The sequence below is a fragment of the Cavia porcellus genome, unplaced genomic scaffold (genome assembly GCF_034190915.1).
Source record: "Cavia porcellus strain 051 isolate PalLab524CR breed Dunkin Hartley unplaced genomic scaffold, mCavPor4.1 scaffold_13, whole genome shotgun sequence".
In the NCBI taxonomy this organism is placed as follows: Eukaryota; Metazoa; Chordata; class Mammalia; order Rodentia; family Caviidae; genus Cavia; species Cavia porcellus.
The window spans coordinates 33,498,655-33,522,213 of NW_026947496.1; the positions used below are offsets into that span (position 1 = coordinate 33,498,655).

Here is a 23,559-nt window from a genome sequence, read left to right on the forward strand (position 1 = left end):
ATTTTACATACTTATGGGTCTATACAGTTTTGCTTATGTCTTCAAACACAACCTTAAAAGTTATGGGCCATCTAAGATGTTGAGAAATCATGACATAATAGCCATTCCACTATTTTGGAACGTATAGGATGTTCTTGATTATTTCATATACATATGTACATCATACATATGTATATTCAGAGGTACATATGCATATGATAAAAATACGTATGCAACCTTGTGCATTAATCTTTATCTCTCAATATTTTTTCCCTACGAGAAATCACTGAGTCAGGGCACATGTTTGTATTAGTGCATATTAATTATATGGAATGGGATTCACTGTGGCATATTTATACATGCATATATACTTCCATCCCATCCACTTCATTACGTTCCCTTCTCCCTCTCCCTGATCTCCTTACTCTAAATACTGACGGTTTCTCCTTTTAAGATTCTTGAAAGATAATAGCCAAGCTGCTTTCCAAAAACAGCGCGCCAGTTTTTACCCTTGTCCGCATTAGATGGCTAGGGACCCTACCCTCCTTGACATTTCCAAAGAAGTACACAAGAAGCACACTTTTGGCAATCGGCTTGTTGGGACTTTGTCATAAAATGAGGTCACTTTAAAATTTAAAAAAAAAATTTAGCAGTTAGAAACAACTCTAAAACTCTGTGACATGCCCGTCCTAGGGAAGGAGAGGTGATCAGAGGAAACTTCAAGGTGTCTTTCTGTGCCTGAGGTTCTGGTATTTTCACTGCGATCACCGGCAGAAGAATGCGGTGAGGATTTTGCCACCGGGCTTGGATTCGGCGGAAATAGTTGGGGAACATGAGTAAGGCTGCCGGGGGCCGGGACTGCCAGCGAGTGGCAGCCGCTCACGCGCGCGCGCTCAGGGACACAGGCGCGCGCCCGGGCCGCCCGGCGGGGCGCAGGGAGGTGGAGGGAGCCGCGGAGGCGGGGGCGTCGCGGTGCGCCCAGCCAGGCCCGGCCCCCTGCTCGCTCCGCCAAGTTTGCGCGCGGTCTCTGGCGGCTCTCGGTTACCTGAGCTGGCGCCCACGTCACCGCCACATCATCTGGGTTTTTATATTGCAAGGAAACAGGAAAAGACAGCACAGGGCGTCGCGGGAGCCGGCTAACCGTGGTCAGCGGCGGCGGCGGGGCGGCGGGCCGCGCTCGGCCGGGCTGCGGCGCGGGCCTGGCGGCCTTGGCAGCGGCCGTGGCGGGGAAGATGCTGCAGTCCCTGGCCGGCAGCTCGTGCGTGCGCCTGGTGGAGCGGCACCGCTCGGCCTGGTGCTTCGGCCTGCTGGTGCTCGGCTACCTGCTCTACCTGGTCTTCGGCGCCGTGGTCTTCTCCTCCGTGGAGCTTCCCTACGAGGACCTGCTGCGCCAGGAGCTGCGCAAGCTGAAGCGGCGCTTCCTGGAGGAGCACGAGTGCCTGTCGGAGCCGCAGCTCGAGCAGTTCCTGGGCCGGGTGCTGGAGGCCAGCAACTACGGCGTGTCGGTGCTCAGCAACGCCTCGGGCAACTGGAACTGGGACTTCACCTCGGCGCTCTTCTTCGCCAGCACCGTACTGTCCACTACAGGTACCAGCGGTCTCCACCCCCTCACCTGTGTCCCCACGGCGCCCCGTCCCCAACCCAACCCCCACCCTCGCCGCGGTGCCGGGCCTCGGACCCCGTCCCTCCTCCTCCCCCTCCCTCTGCGGCGACCGGGGGGGAGCCGGAAGCCACCGGGTGACCACCGGGTACCACTTGGGTGCCGCCGCCCACAGCTCTTGGGAAGTGGTCTCCTCGAGTGGCCACACAGGCTGCAGCGGCTGGTTCCTTGTGCCGGACACCCTAAGCCAGGCCGTCTGGTGAATCAGTAGCATTCTGACCATCGAGGGTGATGGAACTATTCAGGGCACCGGGGGTGCGCGCACCTTCCTCCTGACCCAGCCTAGCGTCCCAAGCCGCAGAATAATGACACCTTAACGAGTCACCTTCCAGACTGTGTATTTCAGCTCGCGTAGATATTCAGCTGTTTTGTACCTTGAAGGCGGCTTGGAGGCCCCTTACTCAGTGACCTCACTCTTGTGACCTCTGAGCCCGCAAGAAGGTCAGGTTCCTTTTCAAAGTAAGAGGTGGGGGTAAGAGTAGCATCCCAATGCCTATGATCAGAGTAGGGCACCTTGATTCAGCAGTTACTGTATTTCAACTTCAGGTGTGCATGGCTAGCCGTCAACTTTGGAGTGCTACCTCCCGCAGGGCGCTCGGAAACTGAGTGGCGCCCGCCCGCAGGCGCGGGGAATGCAGATCCATTCGGGTGCCCACACCGTGGTGGATTAGAGCAAAAAGGCCGTATTTTCCCACGCATGTCTAACTTAGATGCACAGGCTTGGCTCGAGAGATTAACAGGTGTTCAGACACTGGGGAAAAAAATCTCAAAGGTTGTTCAACACGGTCCTTTTTTTTTTTATTCAGGAGACTTCAATCTTTGAACTATCCATTTTGGCTTGAGCAAGGTCACACTTCCTAGTTAGCAGTGAAGTCTGAGAAACTGGGTCGTGTGGTTTCCCTGCTGGGAACACTTAGTAACAGGCTCTCCCACCAACACAGGTGAATCAGCCTCACCCGTGTGACTCTTTGCTTCCTCTCCACACCCTCAGCACCTCCCAGGCTTTATTTGTTGGTAATCACCTTGGGCTGTATCCATCCACTTGATTGCTCTGGCAGCTATTCCATGAGTAATAGCAGATCCCACCAAAGGCTGGGGTGAATTACTACACTGATGTAAGTTTATCCTGAAATAATCAGCACTAGAATTCTGGCCTGTATTTTGATCTTTAAAAAACTGTGTTCTATATAACCCTAAACAAGACAAACCTGTTCTCTCACTTTTCAGAGAACGTCTGTCCCTTTGCTATTGTTACTGTAGTTTTTATTTAAGCAAGTACTGTCTCCATTGTCTTTCTCATTCTATTCAGATAAGCCAGCTGTCATCTTGCTTCTCTTTTCAGATTATGTTTGTGCTAAAGTGAGGATCATTCATTCTTCACAGATCTATTTTCACTGGGCTACCGCTGACCGGTCTTAGGGTTTGGGTAAACATTTTGGAGAGTGATGATCGGCTCATGATTGGTACTTAAAAGTCAAGACAGGAATGAGAGATGTTATGAAGAACATATTTGCTCTTCTCATATGTACTTAATTAAATGTCAAGTTAGTTTATCCAAGATTTGAGGAGGCCTTCTTTAATTAGGAAAGATTATAGTTCCTTTTAAAAGGGGGTAGGGATAGACGTTTTATTATTGGTATTCAGATTGCATTGTAGTTCCTAAGAAAGTCTGGATTCATGCAAAACAAGGGTTCATTTAGGAAATCAGTGCAAGGGGCACTTAGGGATAAGCCTAATGAAAAGGTGCTTCTTGGTTTGTAAAACTAGCAGATCAGTGAACTCCTGTTATGAATAAAACCATTCTGAGTCAAAGGCACTCCTCTGTTAGTTTTGCACTGAGCCATTATTAGGCATTTGATATCCCTTGTGGCTTCAGAACTGGTTCTGTGGCAGAAGGGCAAACAGTTTTTATATTAAAGCTGGGATAGTTTGTTCCTAGAAAAATATTTCCTGGATGAATATTGGACAACTCTAATCGCAGTTGCTCCTCTTTCAGGTAGATACTAGTCATGTGCTCTTTTCAACTTTTCTAGCCATGTTGACTACAATCACTGAGTTAATTGGCAGCCAGTTAATTGGTACAGTCACTCAGGTTTGTCTGGAACACTAATGATAGGCATCACAAAAATACTGTTCTTGACAGTCATCACTGTAATACAGGTTTATGAACACATTTGTGTCAGGCTTTTCTTAGTTTAAAAAGCCCAAGTTTGTTTCTGGAAGAAACTGCTGGGTAGTCTTCATGCTCTTTTTTTTTCTTGTTTGTTTGTTTGTTTTTGTCTTTTTGAGACAGGGTCTCGCTGTGCAGTTCAGGCTGGCCTTGAGCTCACTTTGTAGCCTATGCTGGTCTCGAACTCGCAACGATCCTCCTGCCTCAGCCTCCCGAGTGCTGGGATTACAGGCGTGAGCCACCACACCGGGCTTCATGGTCTTTCTGGAAGAAACCTTAGGTTGGCTTGATGCAGGAATGTTCTCTTCATTCTCTACTTGCCAAAGACTCCAAGTTCTTTCTAGCAAACAAACATCTCTTTTACTTCCGTTTATAGGAAAGTGTAGGTGTTTTTTTGCCTCCCCCATTACAGGGTTTATGGCTGAGTCATCACAATAAAAGACAGGTTGATGAAAGAAAAGCAGACTCATGTACTTAGTATGAGTTTTGTGTGACACAGGAGCCTTCAGCAATGAATGAGGACATGCCTTTCCTCTGGGTATGACATGGGTTCTTTAAAGGAAGGTCAGAGAGTAATGCATGGCCTCTTTCAGGGAAGAGCAGCGAGGAGAGAGGATAAAGGCTTTTCTGCTTCTGTTGTGTTCTTAAATGTCATGGTGCCATATTTTGAGGTATCCTGTCCTGGACTCCATCACCCTTGATTCAAGAAAGACATAGGGACCCTCATATGGGAATCTTGTGAGAATGGAAAAAGAGTTAACAGAGGGAAAGAAGGTACAACAATAAAGGAAGAACATGTAGTTCCCGTACAGCTTTTATACTGTGGCTTCCCCCAACCAAGGACTAAGTAACTCTTGGGGAATAAGAGGTAATTTTACTAATGTTGTCTTCAGGAGCCATCTACAACTTTGAGCCAAGCCACTCATTCTTGAGGACCATGTGTGAGGTTTCCTGTGAGTTTGCTTCATTCTTAATACATCCAAGCAAGGCCATAGCTCTGTCCTAGAGGTTTGGTAAAAGGCAGTTTTTGTATTTATATGAGATACATAAGCTAATGCCATACTTTGCTGCTTTGTAAATGTGGGATCTATGGGACAGCTTCCAGCTTTCTGTGTTTGCATCATTTGCAGCCATGGTGCCTTTCTTTAGGTTTGTTCCTGTTTGTAAAGTGATATATTAAAACTCTTACTTACAGGAACTTATTGGGGTTTGTTTGCAGTGGTCTTTGATTTAGTCTAGTCAGGAGCTACTGAAGCATTGGTAGTTTTTTCTTTAAAAATCGAAGGTGGGAAAGGGATTATGGATGTGCTAGATTGATCTGTAACTTTGAAATGGTTGCCAAGAAGAGAAAGGTGCTATTACCATCAACACGTATGTATTTATGGAGTGTTTAGAATAGAGCAAGCATCAGCTACTGGGCTTGATCTGGCTACCACCTACCTATTTTTGCTATTTTTGTATGACTTGAGCTACAAATTGTTTTTATATTTTCAAATGATTAGAGAGGAAATCACATTTCCTGACACATTAAACTTTTTTTTTTTTTTTTTTTTTTTTGTCTTTTTCCTTTTTATCAGTACCAGGGATCGAACTCACAACTGCCTGCTTACAAGGCAGGCGCTTATGCCGCTGAGCTAAGTCCCCAGCCCCGACACATTAAACTTGTATGACAATCACATTTCATGGTCCACAAGAAGTTTTTGGCCTAAAGCCGTGTCTATTCATTCGTGTGTCATTCACAGCTGCTTTGAGGCTACAGTGGCAGGATTGAGTACAGTAGTGGTGATAGAGACCAATATGGTCACACAACCTAAAATACTGATTTCTGAATTGTGCTGAGGCCTGCTTTAGAACAGTGCTTAGAAGGAACACTGGGTATAGTCCCTCGTGCCCTTGTTCCTTCAGCAAACTTTCAGTGAGACAGCTCAGCCTCTCTATATCCTCATATCATTGCTTATGCGGGTACCACATAGGAATTCCTGGCACCGCCACCCACCGCTTCTAATAACTGGGTAGATTTTACAGGATGTCACTAATTTTCAGGCAAATCTATGATACTGCTTTGTAATTTTTTTTGGAGTGAGAAAGCTGTTCCCATTAAGATTTCCTTTTCTCAAATGCACAGTAATCATTAGATCTGAAGTAGAAATAACAGCAAAAAGAAATCAGCAGAGTGACTGCAGACCAGAAAACAGCTCATGCTGAAGTGTGTACACTTTCATCTCAGGCCTTTGGTCTCTGTTGAGAGCGTTTACATATACTTCCATAAATTGAATTAGCTGATTTTTGAGCCTCCAGCTGCCTAATGACACTGCTAAAGGCAAACCTGTCACAAGTGATGAAAAGACTAATATCTGAAAAAACCACAAAATTAAAATGATACCATTGTTTTTGTGTGTGTTGTGTGGTGGTAAGCCCTGGTCTTCACACTGAGCTACATCTCCAGCCCTTCTTCATGTTTTATTTTGACATATGGTCTTGCTACGATGCTAAATTGCTCAGCTTAGGCTTGAATTTGTAACCCTTCTGTCTCATCTCCCAGAGTGCTGGGATTATAGGCGTGCACTAAAATGATAGTTAAAAGTGTGTGTCCTGCATCCTTTTTGTGTGCAGGCTGTTTGTACTCACACTATTGTCTATCTATGCAAGCACTGATGAGGTGCAGCCACCCCATTCTTGCCTCACAGGTGGAAGCAGGTGCAGGCTAAGTGGCTTCTCTGCTTGTCACAGTTAGAAATGACATTGCCTTGACCTGGCACCAGTGCACCTGACCTAAGATTTGAGCTTTATGGGGGACCTGGGTGTCGAAGAGCTGAAATGAGCTGCATTCTGTCTCTCAGAATTTCTTATATTAAAGTCCTAATCTCAGTACGTTCGGCTGTGACTATATTTGGAGAAAAGGATTTTAAAGACGAGATTCAATTGGGAGGCCGAGGCAGAAGAATTGCAAATTCGAGTTCCATCTGGGCAATTTAAGGAAGAATGTTTCTCAAAAAAAATTTTTTTTTAAAAAATAGAAAGTGTCAGAAATGTAACTCAGTGTGGAAGCTCTGAGTTAAGTCCCCAGTACTCACAACCAACACACAAAAGTGGCCACCTTCTGGTTAAAGAGAGGCCTCAGAAAAAACTATCAACACCTTGATCTTAAATCTTCAGCCTCCAGAATGGTGAGAAAACAAATTTCTGTTGTTGGAGTTGCCTAGTGTGTGGTATTTTGTTATGGCAGATCTAGCAAAAGAAGCAAGAGATAACTTAGTAACTTGTTTAGTGGTATGAGGGAAAAAGAGGGTAAGAAATAGAATTTTGGGCCAGGGATATAGCTCAGCAGCACAGCACCTGCCTGGAAAATGAAAGGTTATAAGTTTGATTCCTGGTACCAAACATAAATACAATACAATACAATATAATAGAAATAGAATTTTTTAATTTTACTGTTGAAAAAAAATGTCTAAAACATTGGACCTGAGTAGGACAGAACTCAATATAATTGTTTATTTCTTGAATCATTAACAATACTGTGGTAAGGCAGAGGAATTGATTATAGAAGCATTTTTTTTAATAGAAGCATTTGCACCCAGTTATGGCAATGACAGTAGAGATTTAGTGTTTGCATTGTGTGAGCCCTCCGTGCCTATTGTACAATACTGGTTTTTCAGTATTTTAAAGAATTTGTGTTTTCCTCCTAAACCACACACTTTCTGTTTCCCAGTTTTACAACATTGGATCACACTGTTGATACTGTGTCTGCTTTTCATGGCAGAAGTGTAAATATTATTGAGGGTAGACTCTTCCCTTGTACCATGTACCTAAGGGGAATTCTGAGACGCAGATCATCTTTTGTCTCCGCCCTGATGTGTGTGGGCAAATTCTGTGGTCCACAGAGAGGAAAAGGCATATGCGGTCTGAGCTTGTACAGTCCCAAATGCCCTGACTTACTGCAAGACTGAGTTCAGGAACTGATGAGCCTTCTGCACGGAAGGCCTTTGGCACAGTCATAGTCATGCTTTGGGTTTCATTCTCAAACACCTGGTGGTGCCAGATAGAGCCAAATCTGCGGAGTACCGACGTGCTGAATGTGTCTGAGTGTGCTGTACTCACATCACCTATTCTGAAATGAGATAAAGGTCACCTCAGTAGTAGGAAGCTTGTGGCTTTTAGATGTTTTCTTTGCTCGCATGCCCTGTCCCTGTCTTGGATTCAGTTTGGTTCTTTCTTTGTCCATTCCGGGTGGACCCTTGGTTTTTACGTGGTCCTCAACGTTGATAGACTCTTTCAGAAGCACTTTCAAGACTCTGGCCCAGATCTTAGGTAAGAAGAAAGGCAGGAGGTGAAGGGGCCATCCTGAGGTGTGGGTGTGTGTTCCAGAAAGGACCTTGTGATTCCCTTTCTGACCCTGAGTCAGACTGATAAGCTTGTCTTTTATTTTCTAGTGATATTCATAATTCATTCTTTAGTTTGCAAAATAAACTCAATTATTGTGTTGATGAGATTAACTGGCTTATGCTAGACATCAACAGTGATTTTTAAATTTGCTACTGTCTGCTTGATTCCTTTCTGCATTAGCTGTTCCAAGAGGGGCTGAGTTCCTTTTACATAAAAGCCTGCCTCGAAGGCTCCGTGGGGGAGTCATTAGTATCAGGAAGGACTTTAGAAGGAAGGCTCCCAGGCGACTCTTGGACCAGGTATTGCAGGTTCATAGCATGGTGGTAGGTAGATTCAGAAGACAGAAAAACAAAACAGTGATGGCCTCTGAGTGAGTGCACAGTGGAAATTAGGACTGCAGGTTCCAGCTTTAACATTCTGCCCATGTTAATGCTTTGTTGGGCTCGTAACCCAAGCTCAGTTGCTTATCCGAGTGTCAGTGCCTTCACCTGCTCTTTCATTGTTGAGGTCTCTTGAGGTTGATTCAGGGTCTGGTTTCACTGTTGGGTCTGCAGTGTAATCTGAAGGGGGTTGTTAGTACAAATGCATGTGAGAGCGGAGTGTGATAGGAGAAATGCAGAATGACATGTGTCCTCTCTCCTGAGAGGCTCCCCAAGCTAGGCGCAAACAGTAGCCAGGCCTGCTGAGATGCTGGTTCTGCCCAGCTTCATCCTCCAGACCTTTCCTTACTTCCTGTTCATTCTTTCAAGTATTTATCCTTTGCCTGCTGTTCCCTGTAACACTTTTCATGCCACAGAATGTGGCAATATTCCATCCTTATATTAAGTGCTTGTCACCTCTTAGTGAAGCTCCTTGCTGTCAAATCTGACCCCCCAGAGGGCTGTCCTGGAGGATGGTGAACAATCAGCCTTACTTAGCATAGTTGGCACCCAGTGGATGCTCAGAAGGGCAGCCCAAGAACATTCCTTCCCTTACCTGTCTGCCTCTTTTTTTTTTTAAATGAAGATGGTCCTAAAGATGTCATTTTATCATTTGATTGACTGGCCAAGAAAACAGAGGCCCAAATTGCTAAAGACTTAAAGAAGTTATTCATAGGAAAGAGTGATATGTGCTCCATGTACTGTGGCAGAGCCCTGCCATCTGAAGAGGGAACAGATTCCTTTGTTCCCATTTAGAACACTCAGCATTTGAGCATTTGGGGATATCACAGTGCATGAAAGAGATGACACCTGTCCCTGGGTGTGGCAGTGTGCTGGGTTGTGGGGAGGGCACAGTCATGAGGAGAGCAGGCAGAGCGCCCAGTACATTAGATGTGGTCTGTGTTTCTCCGTAGAAACCCAGGGACATGTGTGAGGGTACCTTGACCATGTGGCCTCCAGGATTTCAGCCTCCAATCAGAATATTTTCTGGGCTTCCTGAGAATGGCACATAAAGACTTCATGGGATGGGAGACTTGTCCTAGAAGAGCAGTCCAAATTGGCAGCACAGCCAAAAGGTCCCTGTGGCGTGAGCTGAGGAGAGTGCAGTGGAGGTAGGAGGGCAGATGGTTTTGCACGTCTTCCAGGCCGCGGAAGTGCAGGGGGCTTCCTCTGAGTGAGGAGGGAAGTGCTTGCAGGTCAGTGAGAGTTGTCCCCATCTGAGGCACTGTTTCAGCAGGTTTGCCCTGGCAGGTGCCTGATGGCGGGGGTGAAAGAAGAGAGCCTAAAGGCCTGGTGGCTCAGAGTGGGGAGAGGCAGGAAGTGTGAGCTGTGGTCAGATGCAGGCCTCTACTGGCAGCAGAGCTGTCAGGCTGGCTGATGGGGTGGATGTGAATTGTCAGAAGGCAAGTGTTCACGAGCGACCACAAGGCTTCTGGGCCAGGCCCCTGGCGGGGGAACTCCTTTCTGCAGATGTTTTGTGGCCAGGCACAGGCTGTGGATGGCAGGGCTGGTGTTGGGCTCTGGGTGTGCTGGGCTCTGGGTCTGCTGACCTGGGAGAAGCAGGGGTCATAGCAGGCTTGTGCTTGCTCTGATGGGGTGTTATGACAGCCTCACTGGGAGCAGGGCGACAGTGTCTCTGTACAGAGTGTCACGATTTCAAGTTGCGTCACTGGCATCAGTTATCTGATTACAGAGGCTGAAGGCTTAAAACATTTTGTTACAGTAAAGGACACATTGCCATTAATCCCCTTTGAGTATTCTTTCCCTTTTTCAATGTACTTATCCAATTCATCCATCTTGCTATTCTCTGAAACAGTTCTGGAGCAGTATTTTTTAATTTAAACATTCACTGTGTTTTCAGATTACCCTGTAAATACGTAGGAAAAAGGAGTTTCATATTAAAAGTATAAGTGCTCTTGATGCAAGCTGCCATTTGAGGAATACAGTTTCACATAGTTTTAAATATTTCAATTTTCATGCTAAGGAAGAACATCTAGACCATAGTGCTATTTTCTAATTTAATATTATATAAGACTGTGGGAAAACTAAAAAGAAAAAAAAAAGAGCAGAAGCATTTGTTTTGTATTTTATAACTTTAACCATAGTCTATTTAGCATTTGATCAAAGAACAAAAGCTAAGTATCTTTAGCACATTTTTGAGCAATAGTGAATATGAATCAAGTTAGTTTGGAGTGAATCTAGGTGGTTTCTGTTTTTAAAAAGACATACAAATATTTTTTCCTGTAGGAGATCCAAGCATTAACAGTATCTCAGCTTTCAGCTGACACGTGTACAGTTTTACAGATTGTAATACTTGGGAATCATCACGTGACTCACAAGAAGTCACCTGTGAACATTGACCTATCTTTTCCTTTTGCTTTTCAGTTTCCTGGTTGATAGTGTGAACGAATCCGGAGCCCCTTCGTGTAAATTTGACTCCCTCCCATTGCCAATGACCTAAGCACCTTTTTTCTTTTCACAAATACGGGTTTTGGTGTCACCTAAGCTTGTGAGCTATAAGAGGGAGAGTGGAATGTTTTTAACTAGAATTAAAAGGCTAGAATGTACTTGCAACTGCAGTTCTTCAAGTGCTTGAACACTGGTTACCAAGGCACTCAATTATTTAAAGCCTGTGGTTGGGCGGATTGAGTTAATTAAAGAAGCCAGGGAGGCTGCTTTAAAACAGCCTCCATGCCGTGCAGAGGCAGAGGGGTTCAGCAGAGGGGTTCTCGCTGGCAGCTGAGCCAGCCGAGGCATCTCCTCTCCAGCCACCAGGGCCTGGCATGCCAGCCTGGAAGACAGCATGGTGCGGGTCCTGCAGATGTGCCTTGCTGTGAATGATGAGATGCTCCTGCCCCCCCATAGCCCAGGAAGGGGGCCACTGTGTGAGCGAGTGAGCTGTCACCCGCCTCTGCGAAGCAACTGATTCTTAGAAACCAAGCCAGCAAAGACAGGAAGAAAGAAAAAAATGAACACTTCACAACAAAGAAGGGAGGAAAAGAAGAGAGCAAATTTCAGGTCAGAGTGGGTGGAAGGGAACCTGAACCCGTGCTAGTTCTCTGGCCAGATGCCTGTCACTTGTAGCAGGGACCTGAGAGAGGCTAAGCAGACACACTGGACTTACACACCAAGACTTCCTTCTTTGCCTCTTGGAACGAGGATTTGTGTGTTGTTACTTTTTCTCACTGTGCCCGGACTATGTGTTCTAGACCCGTGGTGGTTGGGCTCATGTCTGTAGTCTCATCTGCCACCTCTCCTGTCTTGGCCCCTGGCCGTCATCCCGCACACAGTGCTCCCTCCCTGATGTCTCCTGCTCCGAGAAGGATGGTGTTGGGTCACATGGCCACAAGTGAGGTCAGTGTGAAAGGGACGAGGAAGTAAAAAGAAGTAAGATGTACATGTAACTAACTCCTCACGATAATTATAATCTTTATATACTGCAAAAACATGTACTAATGAAAGACAGTCCAGGGTGATGTCATGAAAAGTGAGGTTCATAGATTATTTCTAGAGAAAACATTTCTGCTCAATTGTAGTAACTGTTGCTGGTTGCTTTTCTGTTGCTGGGACAAAGTAGCTGATGCTTATAAATTAAAGGAGGAGGAATTTAATTTGGCTTGTTGTTCAAGGTATTTAGTCCGTGGTTGACTGGCTTCAAGGCAGGGCATCATGGCGGAAGAGCATGGCGGAAGAAATCTCACCACGTGATACCCAGGAAGCAAATGAGAAGGGGGGAAACCAGAGAGAACAACTGGGCATCATGTGGTGAGTTTTGTACTTCTTTTCAGGAGCCCACATCACAACCCAATTTCAGTTTTTCTTGCTAGGTTTGTCCACAGTTCAGCTGTCAGCACTTAGTTTTGGGAGTTTCCCATGGCTTAAGCCATTGTCTGTCTTAAAGACCATTGCTAGCAGACCATAATTGCATCATCAGAGGTGGTCTGAAGCTGTCTCCCAGGTCTTGAGTCTTGGGGATGCTTGGGGCTCTCTGCTAGGCCTTGCTCTGAGGCCTTTAATAGAGGGACCTCTTTGAAAGAGGCTTGGTGAACTTGGGTGTGGTACTGCGTGACATTTCCATGGACGTTGTATTGATGGCTGATGATTGAATATCTAGAAATAGCAGTGAGGTCCTGGGGGATGGGTAGAAATGAAGTCACAAGTGGTACCTGGTCCTTCTATGACCCTTAGGAACCCAGTTTCCTAGGAGATGGGCTTAAAGCTTTCCTCTTTCTGACAGGAATGAAATAGAATATGTAAAAACATATGTACATGTTAGCATTTTTATTTTATTTATTTATTGGTACCAGGAATCAGACTCACAACTTTGCGTTTTCCAGGCAGGTACTTATGCCATTGAGCTATATCCTGGACCCTCCACATTAGCATTTTTAGAAGAAAGTCCATGAAGTGTGTGATGTGTGGTTTTTCTCCGGGGCCTTGCCATGTAGGTCAGCATGTCCACATAAACTTGATTAGCATAATATAGCTAGGACATGTCAATAGCCCAATAAAAATGCCTGCTTTCCTTAGGGATTCAAAAAATATTCTTGAATCAAAGAATACTTGATTTTATTATAGTCCTTGAAGTGCCAGCTTTGTAAGAATTTGTAGCCCTATTCTCTGTTGAAGAATAAAATTCTACTAATTTGATTAGTCTTAACCTGAAAACTATTATTATTATTGTTATTATTATCGGTACCAGGGATTGGACACATGACCGCCTGCTTGCAAGGCAGGTGCTTATGCCACTGAGCTAAACCCCTAGCCCTGAAAAATATTATTTATTTTCATATTATTATATAGTGTATTGAGCATACTTAATATTTAGACACACTCTGAGGAGACAAGTTTTGATAGTTTCTAATGTCTAAAATTCTACACCAGCCAGGTGTATTGGTGCATATCTATAATTCCAGCATTTGGGAGGCTGAGACAGGAGGATTACCATGAGTTTGAGATCAGCTTGGGCTACATAGTATACTCAAGGCCAGCCTGAAGTACAAAGCACAACCCTGTTTCAAAAAACCAAACAAAGTTCTATATTGTTCTGTTTCTGTTTGGGGTTGGAGGTTTTAAAGGAGGTGATAAGAAATACAAGTGATTTAAAAAGGAAGTGCTATATGGTTAGAGCCAGAGGAGAACCATTCTAGTCTTTGGTGTAAGAAACAGGCAGTTAGTGTACTTCTAGACCCACAAAGAGGCGGTTGGTCCATTTATTCACTAATCATTAACTGGATGCAAGGTATTATGAAGACAGGTGCTTGGTAATGACAGTGAATGAAGTAAGAGGATAAGAAGAAATAGACATGCAAAGTAAGAATATTTACATTTGGGTGTGGCTTTTCAGGTTTTCAAACTAACATTACTTCCTTGGATTGCTAACATGGATAACAGGGCAGACCTTCATGGATAACCTGCTCGGCACCTGTGAAATGAGGGTAGAAAATATAAGTATTTCTTTTAATGTGAAGCAGTTGGCGGCGGCAGTACCAGGACTCAGATCTACAAGCTCCAACAGGCTGAATACTCTTTGGGTCAGCAGAGCTTGGTGGCTGCCATGGTTTGATCTGAAACATCCTCTAAGGCTTGGTTCCCAGCGTAGTGTTGTTGGGGGTGATGGGCCAGCAGGAGGTCTTCGGGTTGCTGGTGGTGGAGTACCCTTGAAGCACCTTGCCTGGTCTCTTCCCCTCTTTTGCTTCCCATCCTTAAGGTAAGCAGTGCCCTGCCACACGTTCCCACCGTGATGTGCTGCACAACTGACCAGGGACTGACACCTCCAATACTATGAGCCAAAATAAACCTTTCTTCTCTGTAAGTTGATGACTTCAGGTATTTGTTAAGAGTGGCAAGAAGCCAGCTAACACATGGCAATGTGTGAAGTAGAAGCAGAGGTCAGAGAATGCTGTCTCTCTAAGGGTCAGTGCACATAGTGACTGTAAGAGGCACTTCCCAGTAACGACTGTAAGAGGAAATACTTACCATATTCTAAGTGATAATTACTAGGGAGGAGTGTGCCACAGGATCACGTGCTGCACATCCTTAGAGTTACACAGTGAAAGGTAGAAGGAAGCCAGGATCACCTCTTGGGAGCAACAGAGACCTGGTTGAATTACTCAGTTGGCCAGTGTGTCCTGATGAAGGATAAGGCTCAGCTCAGTAAGGAATGATATTTGGTTTTGTTGCTTTTTGAGACAGTCTCGCTGTGTAGTTCAGGCTGGCCTCGAACTTGCTGCGTTCTCTGCCTCAGTCTCCTGAGAATTGGGGTTACAGGCATGTGCCGCCACACCTGGTTAAGGAATGATGTTTGATTATACAACAAAAGCCATATTTAGTGTTTATTCAGGGCATGCATAAATTTTGACTTATGAAATACAGATAGCAGGTATCACCTTTCTCCAAAGGGAAACATGGAGGCTGTCCCCAAGGCCATCAGATTTTTGTTTGCTTTTCATACTTTTGAATGGTTTAATAAAAATGAAAGGTTAAAGGCAGAAGGATATCACATGGCTTATTTTTTATTTCATGTTGGGATACTCTACATATGACCAAAGAATAACATGTCAATGAGCCATCAAAACATACGTGTGTGTGTGCATATATATATATATATATATATATATATTTAATCAAAGTGCTAACATTTGCTTTTGCCAAATAAAACTCATCCATTTGTTATATCATTTTGTACTTGCATAAATACACTTTGGCACTGCTGTGTTTTTAGGTGCTGAAAAGCATCAGAAAGCAAAATACCCAAAAATTCTTGCCATAGAATATACCTTCTAGAAGGAAGGAATGATCATAATCATTTTAAGTAGGTAAAATTTAAAAAGCAATGTTTTCTAAACTAATTGCTTAAAGAAATATAAAATAATGAAGGGGGAGATACAAGGTTTACATTGAGGGAAATGTAGGTATTTCATATAGAGTGATATAGGTGAGCTTCTCTGAGTACATGATGTTTGTATCAAGATTTAGAGTTAGTAACGAAGCCAGCCGAGTGCATGATTAAGGTAGAGGCATCACAGGTAGTGAGAAAGGCAGGTGAACAGGTCCAGGAGGATGTCTGCATTGGAGCTACACTGGCTTCTGTACTGTAGGTTCCAGAACAAGTGAGGTGTTTCAGAAAGTCCAACTTGAGTCTCCAGAATAAAGGAGAGGAAGATGGAATTTCCCCAGCCATCATAAGTTGGTATCTGAGACAGATTCCTATAGCAGTAAGTAAGTTAAGAAGAGAAAAAGCACCAAGTTTACTGAGTGTGCAGTGCGTATCTCACAAGAGTAAGGTCACGCCATGCTGTGGCTGAAAGACTCCCCTTAAATAGTAGTTCAGCCAAGAGCAATACATTTTAGGGAAATTCCAGGACTAAGACAAAGATGACCTGGGCTGTGAAGTCCAGAAAGCTGTGGAAAGGTAAATTTATGGGAAAAGTCTGCTTGGAGACCTCTGTGGTCCCCTGTCTCTGAGCTGAGGAGCAAGCACTGTAAAAGAATCCATATCTAGTCATTAGGCAAGAAGGGCAGGAGAAAGACAGAAAGACCTGGGGTTTTGTTCTTTTGTTTGTTTGTATTTTAATTCTTGATCTTCTTGAGGCAAGGTCTTACTGTGTCCTACAGGCTGGCCTTGAGCTCACTATGTAGCTTGGGTTGGCCTCAAACTTGCAGTGATTCTCCTGCTGCAGCCCTCTGAGTGTTACCATGATTGGCTGGCTTAGAAAGACCTTTTGCTTTTGTGAATCTCTAGTTTGGTTTAAGAACCAAATGATTCTGTCAAGATGATCAGCCTTAAAAGACCAGAGATGTGCAATGACTGAGAGGGAGCAGAGGGATATGTAATTTGAATTCTAAATTTTGTATTTTGCATTATTGTTTATCGTGCAAATTACCGAAATTAATGTTTGACTAAAAGTCTTAATGTGGAGAGATAAAAAAAAAAAAATACAGGGTTATTCCCCGTCAGAAACAGGCCTTACTTTCTTGTGCTGACTTTCCTCTTTGTTGTGCTGTTTATCCAAAGTGATCATTAGTAAATTGCTTGAAATTACTAGTAATTAATCGCTAATTAGAAAATAGTAAAATGCTGGTAAAATCATTAATGAAATTCTGTTGTGGATAGTCACTGCTATAAGCTCACAGGTCTTCAGTGGTAAAACATAGCACATTCATAGCTGGTTTGAGATTCCTAAAACTGGGAGCAAGCTCCTGGCCCCTTCTATTCTGTGTGTGTTTGGAAGAACGCTTTCTGGGGCCACACAAAGGAGTACCTGAGGACTGGTAGCTGATTCTTTCCATTTTGTTGTCTTTGCTTTTTGATCAGTTTCCTCAACAGAAGGGCAGTTACCAGCTCTGTGCTCCAGCACCTGCTTCCTGTTTCTGTGCTCCACTCAGCGATCTCCTGGACTGAATACGTAAGACCCCAAGTATGCACTCAAAGAGGTGTGTGACAAGGACTTGGGTATTCACTCGAATGATGCCTCCTTGGGACCTGGAGGGCTTACACTGACTATGTGATGCTTGACCCCTCCCTCTTTCTCTCTTATACAGCATATTTTTAAGCTGCTCATTTGGCTCCTGATAGTATTTGAATTTTTTGTTGTTTTGAGATAGAGTCTTAAACGCAGGCTGGCTTTGAACTCATGGAGATCTTTCTGTCTCAGCCTCACAAGTGGTATGATTACAGATGTGTGCCACTGTTCCTGGCTAATGTTCACATTGTAGAATGCTCTCCTTTTTGTTTCCACACTAGATTTTTCATTAGACAAGAGCATGAACCTGGTGCTGTGTTTCATTGCAGAGTCTGCAGCATTTCCAAAGTATGGTACCCAGTAGGTGTGTCGCAGAGCTCCAAATGACAGAACTGAGGTTCACTCTTGTGTGTTGGGGCAGTGAGAGCCCAGAGGGTGGTTTTTCTGGTTTACTTTGCTTTGTTGAATCCCATTTTCTCATCAGAAGAGCCACCTTCCTTCTCCTTACCAAGTTCCTGCTCATTATGTGCTGAGAATGTATACAGTAAAAGAACTTTAAGATCTTACAAAGCATTGAACAGTCTGTGTGTGTTTGTAGTAGCCCTGCGAGCATTAAGGCAAATTTTTGGAAAGGGCCCATTATGAGGGTGTGTAACACCTATGGTTATTTTTAGAATATTTCTATTGATGAATTATTAGTTTAACTTTGAGCTTTATTATATTAAATAATGCATACTTATCAGGAAAATGACTATTAATAAATGATAAATTTTTAATATGTAATGAGTGTGTAGAACATCAACATTTTCAACATCAGTTGTTTACCTGCTTATAATATTTAAAAAATAACAGCAGAAATAAATTTCTATGTGAACTACAATGAAAATACAAGCATAGCTCTACCACAGAAGTAATCTTTGTTCCAATTCCAACACCCAAGGCACGACACCAGCACGTTCCATACACACGTCTCACTCACACTGACAGCACGTGTGCCTAACTTTCTTTTCCTGTTTGCAGATCACACTTGTCACCTCTCCTGTCTCCCTCTTGTGTCAGGAGCTTTCTGTTACATTATACAATGTCCACTAAGCAGGAAAATGAAATATCAATAAAATATATATGGAGTATTTAGAATCAACATCAACATTTTCTACACCAGCTGTTCACGAAATCTAAAAAATAGGAACAGAAATAAATTCCTTTGTGAACTACAGTGAAAATACAAATAAGAGCGATCACAAAAGTAGTCTTTACTCCAAGTATCACACCTACTGCAGTTTCCACACATAAGAAGAGCATGTTTCACACGCAAATAGTGCCGACACTGATTGCACATGGGTTTTGTTTTCCTGTCTCCTTTGGTAGGACATCCTTGACATGGTGCTGGTTTTCTTGTGTTCTTAGGAGGTTCTTGTGATGCTTCACGTGTCTGATCACCAGTCTGCTGTAGAGACTTTCACAGTTCTTTGGGCAGATATATACTGTTCTTCTGTTGTACACTGATCATTTATAAATTCCAATCCTGATCCTCTAAGAAAGTTTCTCTGTGATGTTTTGTGCCTGTTGTTTTCTTTGTAAACTATGAGACTTATGCCTGGTATGGTTAGGATCCAGTAAAACACAACCATTGGCCCACACTTTGTATTTTGAGCATAGCTCATCAATAACATCTACTTTACCATTCATTTTGTTGTAAAATGTGCCCATTTGTGGCTTCATTTGTGTTGAGGACTCAATGTCAATCTTGTTTGTTTGTTTGTGTAACTGTATAGTAGCTTTGAACTTACTACATAACCTTGAACTCACTGCATAACCCAGGCCTTGAGTTTACAGGAACCTCCTGCTTCAGCCTCCTGAATGCTAGGATTATAAATATGCACTACCATGCCTGCTGTCACTATCAGTCTTATCATCATGGTGTAACATTGACAGTATGGGTAGTAATTTGTTTTTCTTCACCATATAGGAGGTCAGTGTTACCTTTTTCTGACATCTAAAGATGGTACTATATATTTCTCTATAGTGAACTTGCAACATTGTTTTTAGAAATTTCCACTTTGTTCTTACTATTAGTTCTTGTGCAGTTAACTACCTTTTTTTTAGGAAGCAAATGTAACATCAGTGGGTAGCTAGTAAACTAATTGTTGAATGTGACATTTGGGTTACATTTTGAAATAGGTGCAACAAATCTGTTTACAAAGTCATATGGTTTATTACTGCAAAAAGAAAGACTTGGTGGCTGAGTTCTAGGATAAATTTCTAAATTCAAGCGTAAAATATCTTCACATATTATCGGTACGTGTGTGTGCTTGTGCGCATGCGCACACGCGCATCTGTTTTCAAACCGGGCCTCGCTGTGCAGTTCTTCATCTCACTTTGTAGTCCAGGCTGGCCTTGTACTCACGGCCATCCTCCTTGCCTCAGCCTCTCAAGGGCTGGAATTACAGGCATGCACACTGTGTTCAGTTCAAGGCATATATTTTATACCATGTTTGTAACCTGTACCTGACATATACTGCCGAAAGCTTCCACAACCATGAGATAATGCAAACTGTTTGTTAATTGTTGAGTGGTTGGATGGGGGATAAGTTGCTGGGCAGTTCGAAACAAAGCTTTCAACGAATAAATGAACAGCAGCCAAATTTTCAGATTTTATTTTTCTTTCTTGGCAGGCCATTTTATCATCAAATAGGCAAAATAGGCAATTTTGAAGGAAAGCAAATCTCATGAGGGTCATTATTGTTCTAACAATCTCAATGCCACATCTGTCACTTTTCCATAAATCCTTTAGATTCTGATTAGTGTGGTTACAATGATAAAGCCCTGCTATGAAGGCTCAGAAGGTTCAGATAGTGAGGCGTCGTGATAAATATATTTTTGAGTATAGAGTATTTCCACGTATCTCATTATTAGCACATTTCAAAACAGCTTGTAGCAGTCGCCTGTGGCAAACAATTTCCAACATTGAATCACGTTATTGGGCCTTCTAGCTAATAGCTTTCACCCCTGGCAAGAACCTAATAACATTTCGTGATCTAGTTCCAACATTAGATCATTCAGGTATATCTGACCATTTTGCAGCGAAATGTTGATTTACATTACTGTTTTCTTCTTCCGCTGAATCAAGGGCTCCATTCTGTACTTCTCTATCTGTCATAGCTCCACCTGTCATATATTGTTGACTTCTTTGGCTTACATGATGCAAGCCACCATTTGTAGCTGAGTCACCTGATGATTTACTTTGTACCTCCTCCCAAAGTTGTAAAAGTGGATTTTCATGCAACATTTTACATTGGACTAATTCTATAAGAAAAATCAAAAGAAAACATTTAACTAAAAATTCTAAGTGCACAAAAGTGTAACAGCACATAATGTGAGTAAAACTCACCTATTTCCACTTTGACATAAATGTATACATCTTGCTGTTCATCATTCCAAGTGAGTGAACACAAAGATTCCTTCCTGTATTTGCCCAACCCAGCTGCTGAGGCACAAAGCAGGCTCCCATTATGCTAAAGTACATATTTTCATTAGGAAATAGGGTGTGGGTGTCTGCGGCCCGTATGAGGAACTGAGCATGCTGGGTCCTCTTTCCCATTAATATCACCAGGAGGAGAATTGATGTTTTTGAAAGTTGTCCAGTTTTTAGAGCTCAGCTTTGAGATCATCAGTATTTGCAGGAATTTGGCATTGTAGTAGTTCTTTCTGTGTTTCACTAGGTTTTGGTTTTGAGTTGGCGCTCCTCCCTGAAGAGCAGGCCTGAGCAATTGTCTTGTCTTCCAGGTAGACTAGATCAGGCCCAAATATGGGCTTATATCTCCCACCACCAGCTTGCTTTGAGCCATTGCTAACCTGGAGCTTTGGGAGAAGGAAACAGCAATTGATTACAGAGTAAACAGTGGGCCAGGTGTGGTGGCGCTGACCTTTAATCCCAGCTACTCAGGACACTGAAGCAAGGGAAGATTGCAAGTTTGAGGCCCGACTAGGAAAGTTAGCAGGATCTTTCTCAAAGAATGAAAAAGGGATTGGAGAGGTACCTTAGAGCAGATGCCTTGAATTCAATCCTGGTATTGGAAAAAATATTTTTAAAAAGCACTGTGAGGGACATAGTTGCTCCTATTCACTTCAGCAGTGGCACTCTTCTGATGACAGTGAAGGATTGCAAAGGAGACAGCTTTCTATCCAAAGGGGAATCCAAGGTGAGACTCCATTCTCCAGGCAGACTGGAATCTTCCTTCAGCAGGGGGAGAAGCAGACGATCCTGCTCTGAAGAGTTAAACATTCTTGGTGGTATTTGAGTAAAATAGCTTTGTGGAGACATGTATCATTTTTAAAAAGCTTGGAAACGTAGGAAATCGCAGTCACACCACACTGATGTCAGGGTGTGCTTAGCTCTGCTCTGATTTTATTGCCAAGTGGCAGGTTGAGTAATAATAAAGGAAGAAACAGATTCTTACTTCGTAACACAGAAGCTCGTCATGATGCCCAGCCTTTCTTCTGACCCGGCGGTTAGCTTGTGCACAGCTGATGATTATATCCCAATTTCCTCTCCACTGAAAGAAAGATACAGTGGGCTTCTAAGGAATTAATAATAGATGATAATGGTAAAATGAGTTGACTTCAAATGTTTATTTTCATGTGTTAGGAAAAATTTCCGTCTGATGGAAATTTAGTAGCATTTTACTTGTGAATATTTTATTCCTCAAATAGGAGCCCCTGTAGGTTGTTCCCTGGGGTGTTGTTTTCTGGGAAAATGCCGAAAGTGAAGTTCATGTCTGTCCCACATCTGACTGTTATAGCTGTGTCTTCCTCAGAGATGATGGCGAAGATGCTGACCCGGGGAAGCTCACAATTCCAGGCTCAATCCCTTATAAACTGGCGACTGTCTTAGAATCCAGTGAGTTTATCCTGGGAGGATGTGTGTTACTGACAGGCACGTCAAGGCATAGAATTATCCAAGGACACTTGTGGTAAGGGTGCTGCCAGCCAGATATGCTCATTCCTGCTCCTAGGTGGTGGGAACAGCAGTGGGGTGGAGAACTCAGCCAGGGCAGGCCACTTTATGTCAAAGTGTGGCCTTTGATGTTGGGAGTGGTGGTACATACCTGTAATCTCAACACCCTGGGAAGATGAGGCAGGTTGATCATAAATTTGAAGCCCAATCTGGAAAGTTTAAAATTTAGCAAGACCCTGTCTCAAAATAAAATTTTAAAAAGGCTGAGGATGTAGTGTGAAGGTCCTGGTTTCAATTTCCAGTGCCAAGAGAAGGGAAAAAAGTGCCCCCTTCAAGGTGATGTGAGTCTGCATAGGACCCTGAGAGCTTCTTGGGTGCAGTCTCCTATGCTGAAGATTCTGAGTTTCAGCTGGAGTCTGTATAATCTTAGAGAGATGTAAACTGGTAATAATAATACAAGTGATGCCATCAATTAACATGGTTTTTAGTTGCAATAAACAACAGTACCAACGTCCCGTGGCATAACCTACCAGAGCAGTATGTTACCTTTCTCACACTGAGGTCTGGTGGGAAGCAGTTCTGTTGTTGAGACGGAGCATTTCCTGTCTCTCCGACTGCACACTAGCTTCATCCTCACTCATACTTCAGCCTCACAGGACTGTAGCTTTGCAGTGATGATAGTGGGAGAAACCAGCACTTCCAAACTCTATCCTTGTGGTCGCTCTCAGCTCTGGAGAGATGAAAAGAAACAGTGAGGCCTCTGGTGTGGGACAGGGAGAGAGAAGGGCTCCACGTGCTTGCTGTGGGCATGGAGGACCCTGATAAAGTTGGAGCCAGGTCAGGAGGAGGAAGAGTTGTGCAAGTGAGAAAGGCCCATAGTGTCCTGAGTCTGACATCTGGTTCCCTAAGATCAAGATCCATAGGTGAAGTGAGCTTGGAAAGATGTAGGCCTGTGGGGAGAGGTCTTCATTCTAATGCCCAAGGCAGGAGATGGTAGCCCAAGAGGCAGATGACACAGGATAAAAGGCCAAACTGGGACACCACAGTGCTGGGACAGAAAAGGCAAGGAACTGTGGGACTCCTCCAGCCTGTGGCTCCTGTGTGCATAGAACCTTAGGGGTACAGTGGAGTCAGGGATGGGCCTGGGGAGCTCTGATGGGCAGCTGAGCTTTTCTCTGGGCTGGAGCAGGGTGAAGGGAAGCAGCTGTGCTGTGTAGATATGGGGGGTAGAGATACAGTGGGGTCTGCAGTTACTGTACTTGGGGCTGAGAGACAAAGGTGTATCCGCCTATTCATAAGCTAAATAACTAAACTAGCTCATACTAGGTCACAGGTAGGGTAGACCCTGATCTCCTCGGAGCTCTCAGGGTAGCCCTGGTTTTTAGGCTGGCATTTGCTATAGGCCAAGAGGTGAAAGAGACAGGAAATCCTTTGTGGGCAGTGAGTACAAATGGAATAATTAGAGGTCAAGGAGGAAGGAGACCCATGGCCGGCAGATGGCAGTGAGAGGGACACATGTGGAGCCA

At 43.8% G+C, this 23,559-nt stretch overlaps 1 protein-coding gene across 2 annotated transcripts in view; it reads left to right on the forward strand.

Annotated features, from left to right (window-relative positions):
• Positions 1-1,211: 1,211 nt before the first annotated feature.
• The window catches only part of Kcnk1 (potassium two pore domain channel subfamily K member 1), a 39,960-nt gene continuing 17,612 nt past the window's right edge, over positions 1,212-23,559 (forward strand). Inside the window, exons 1-2 of one of the 2 annotated variants that reach the window (XM_063259669.1) lie at positions 11,316-11,965; positions 12,241-12,376. In XM_063259669.1, coding sequence (XP_063115739.1) covers positions 11,810-11,965; positions 12,241-12,376 — 292 coding nt within the window. In that variant the 5' untranslated portion in view covers positions 11,316-11,809. 2 annotated transcript variants of the gene reach the window in all.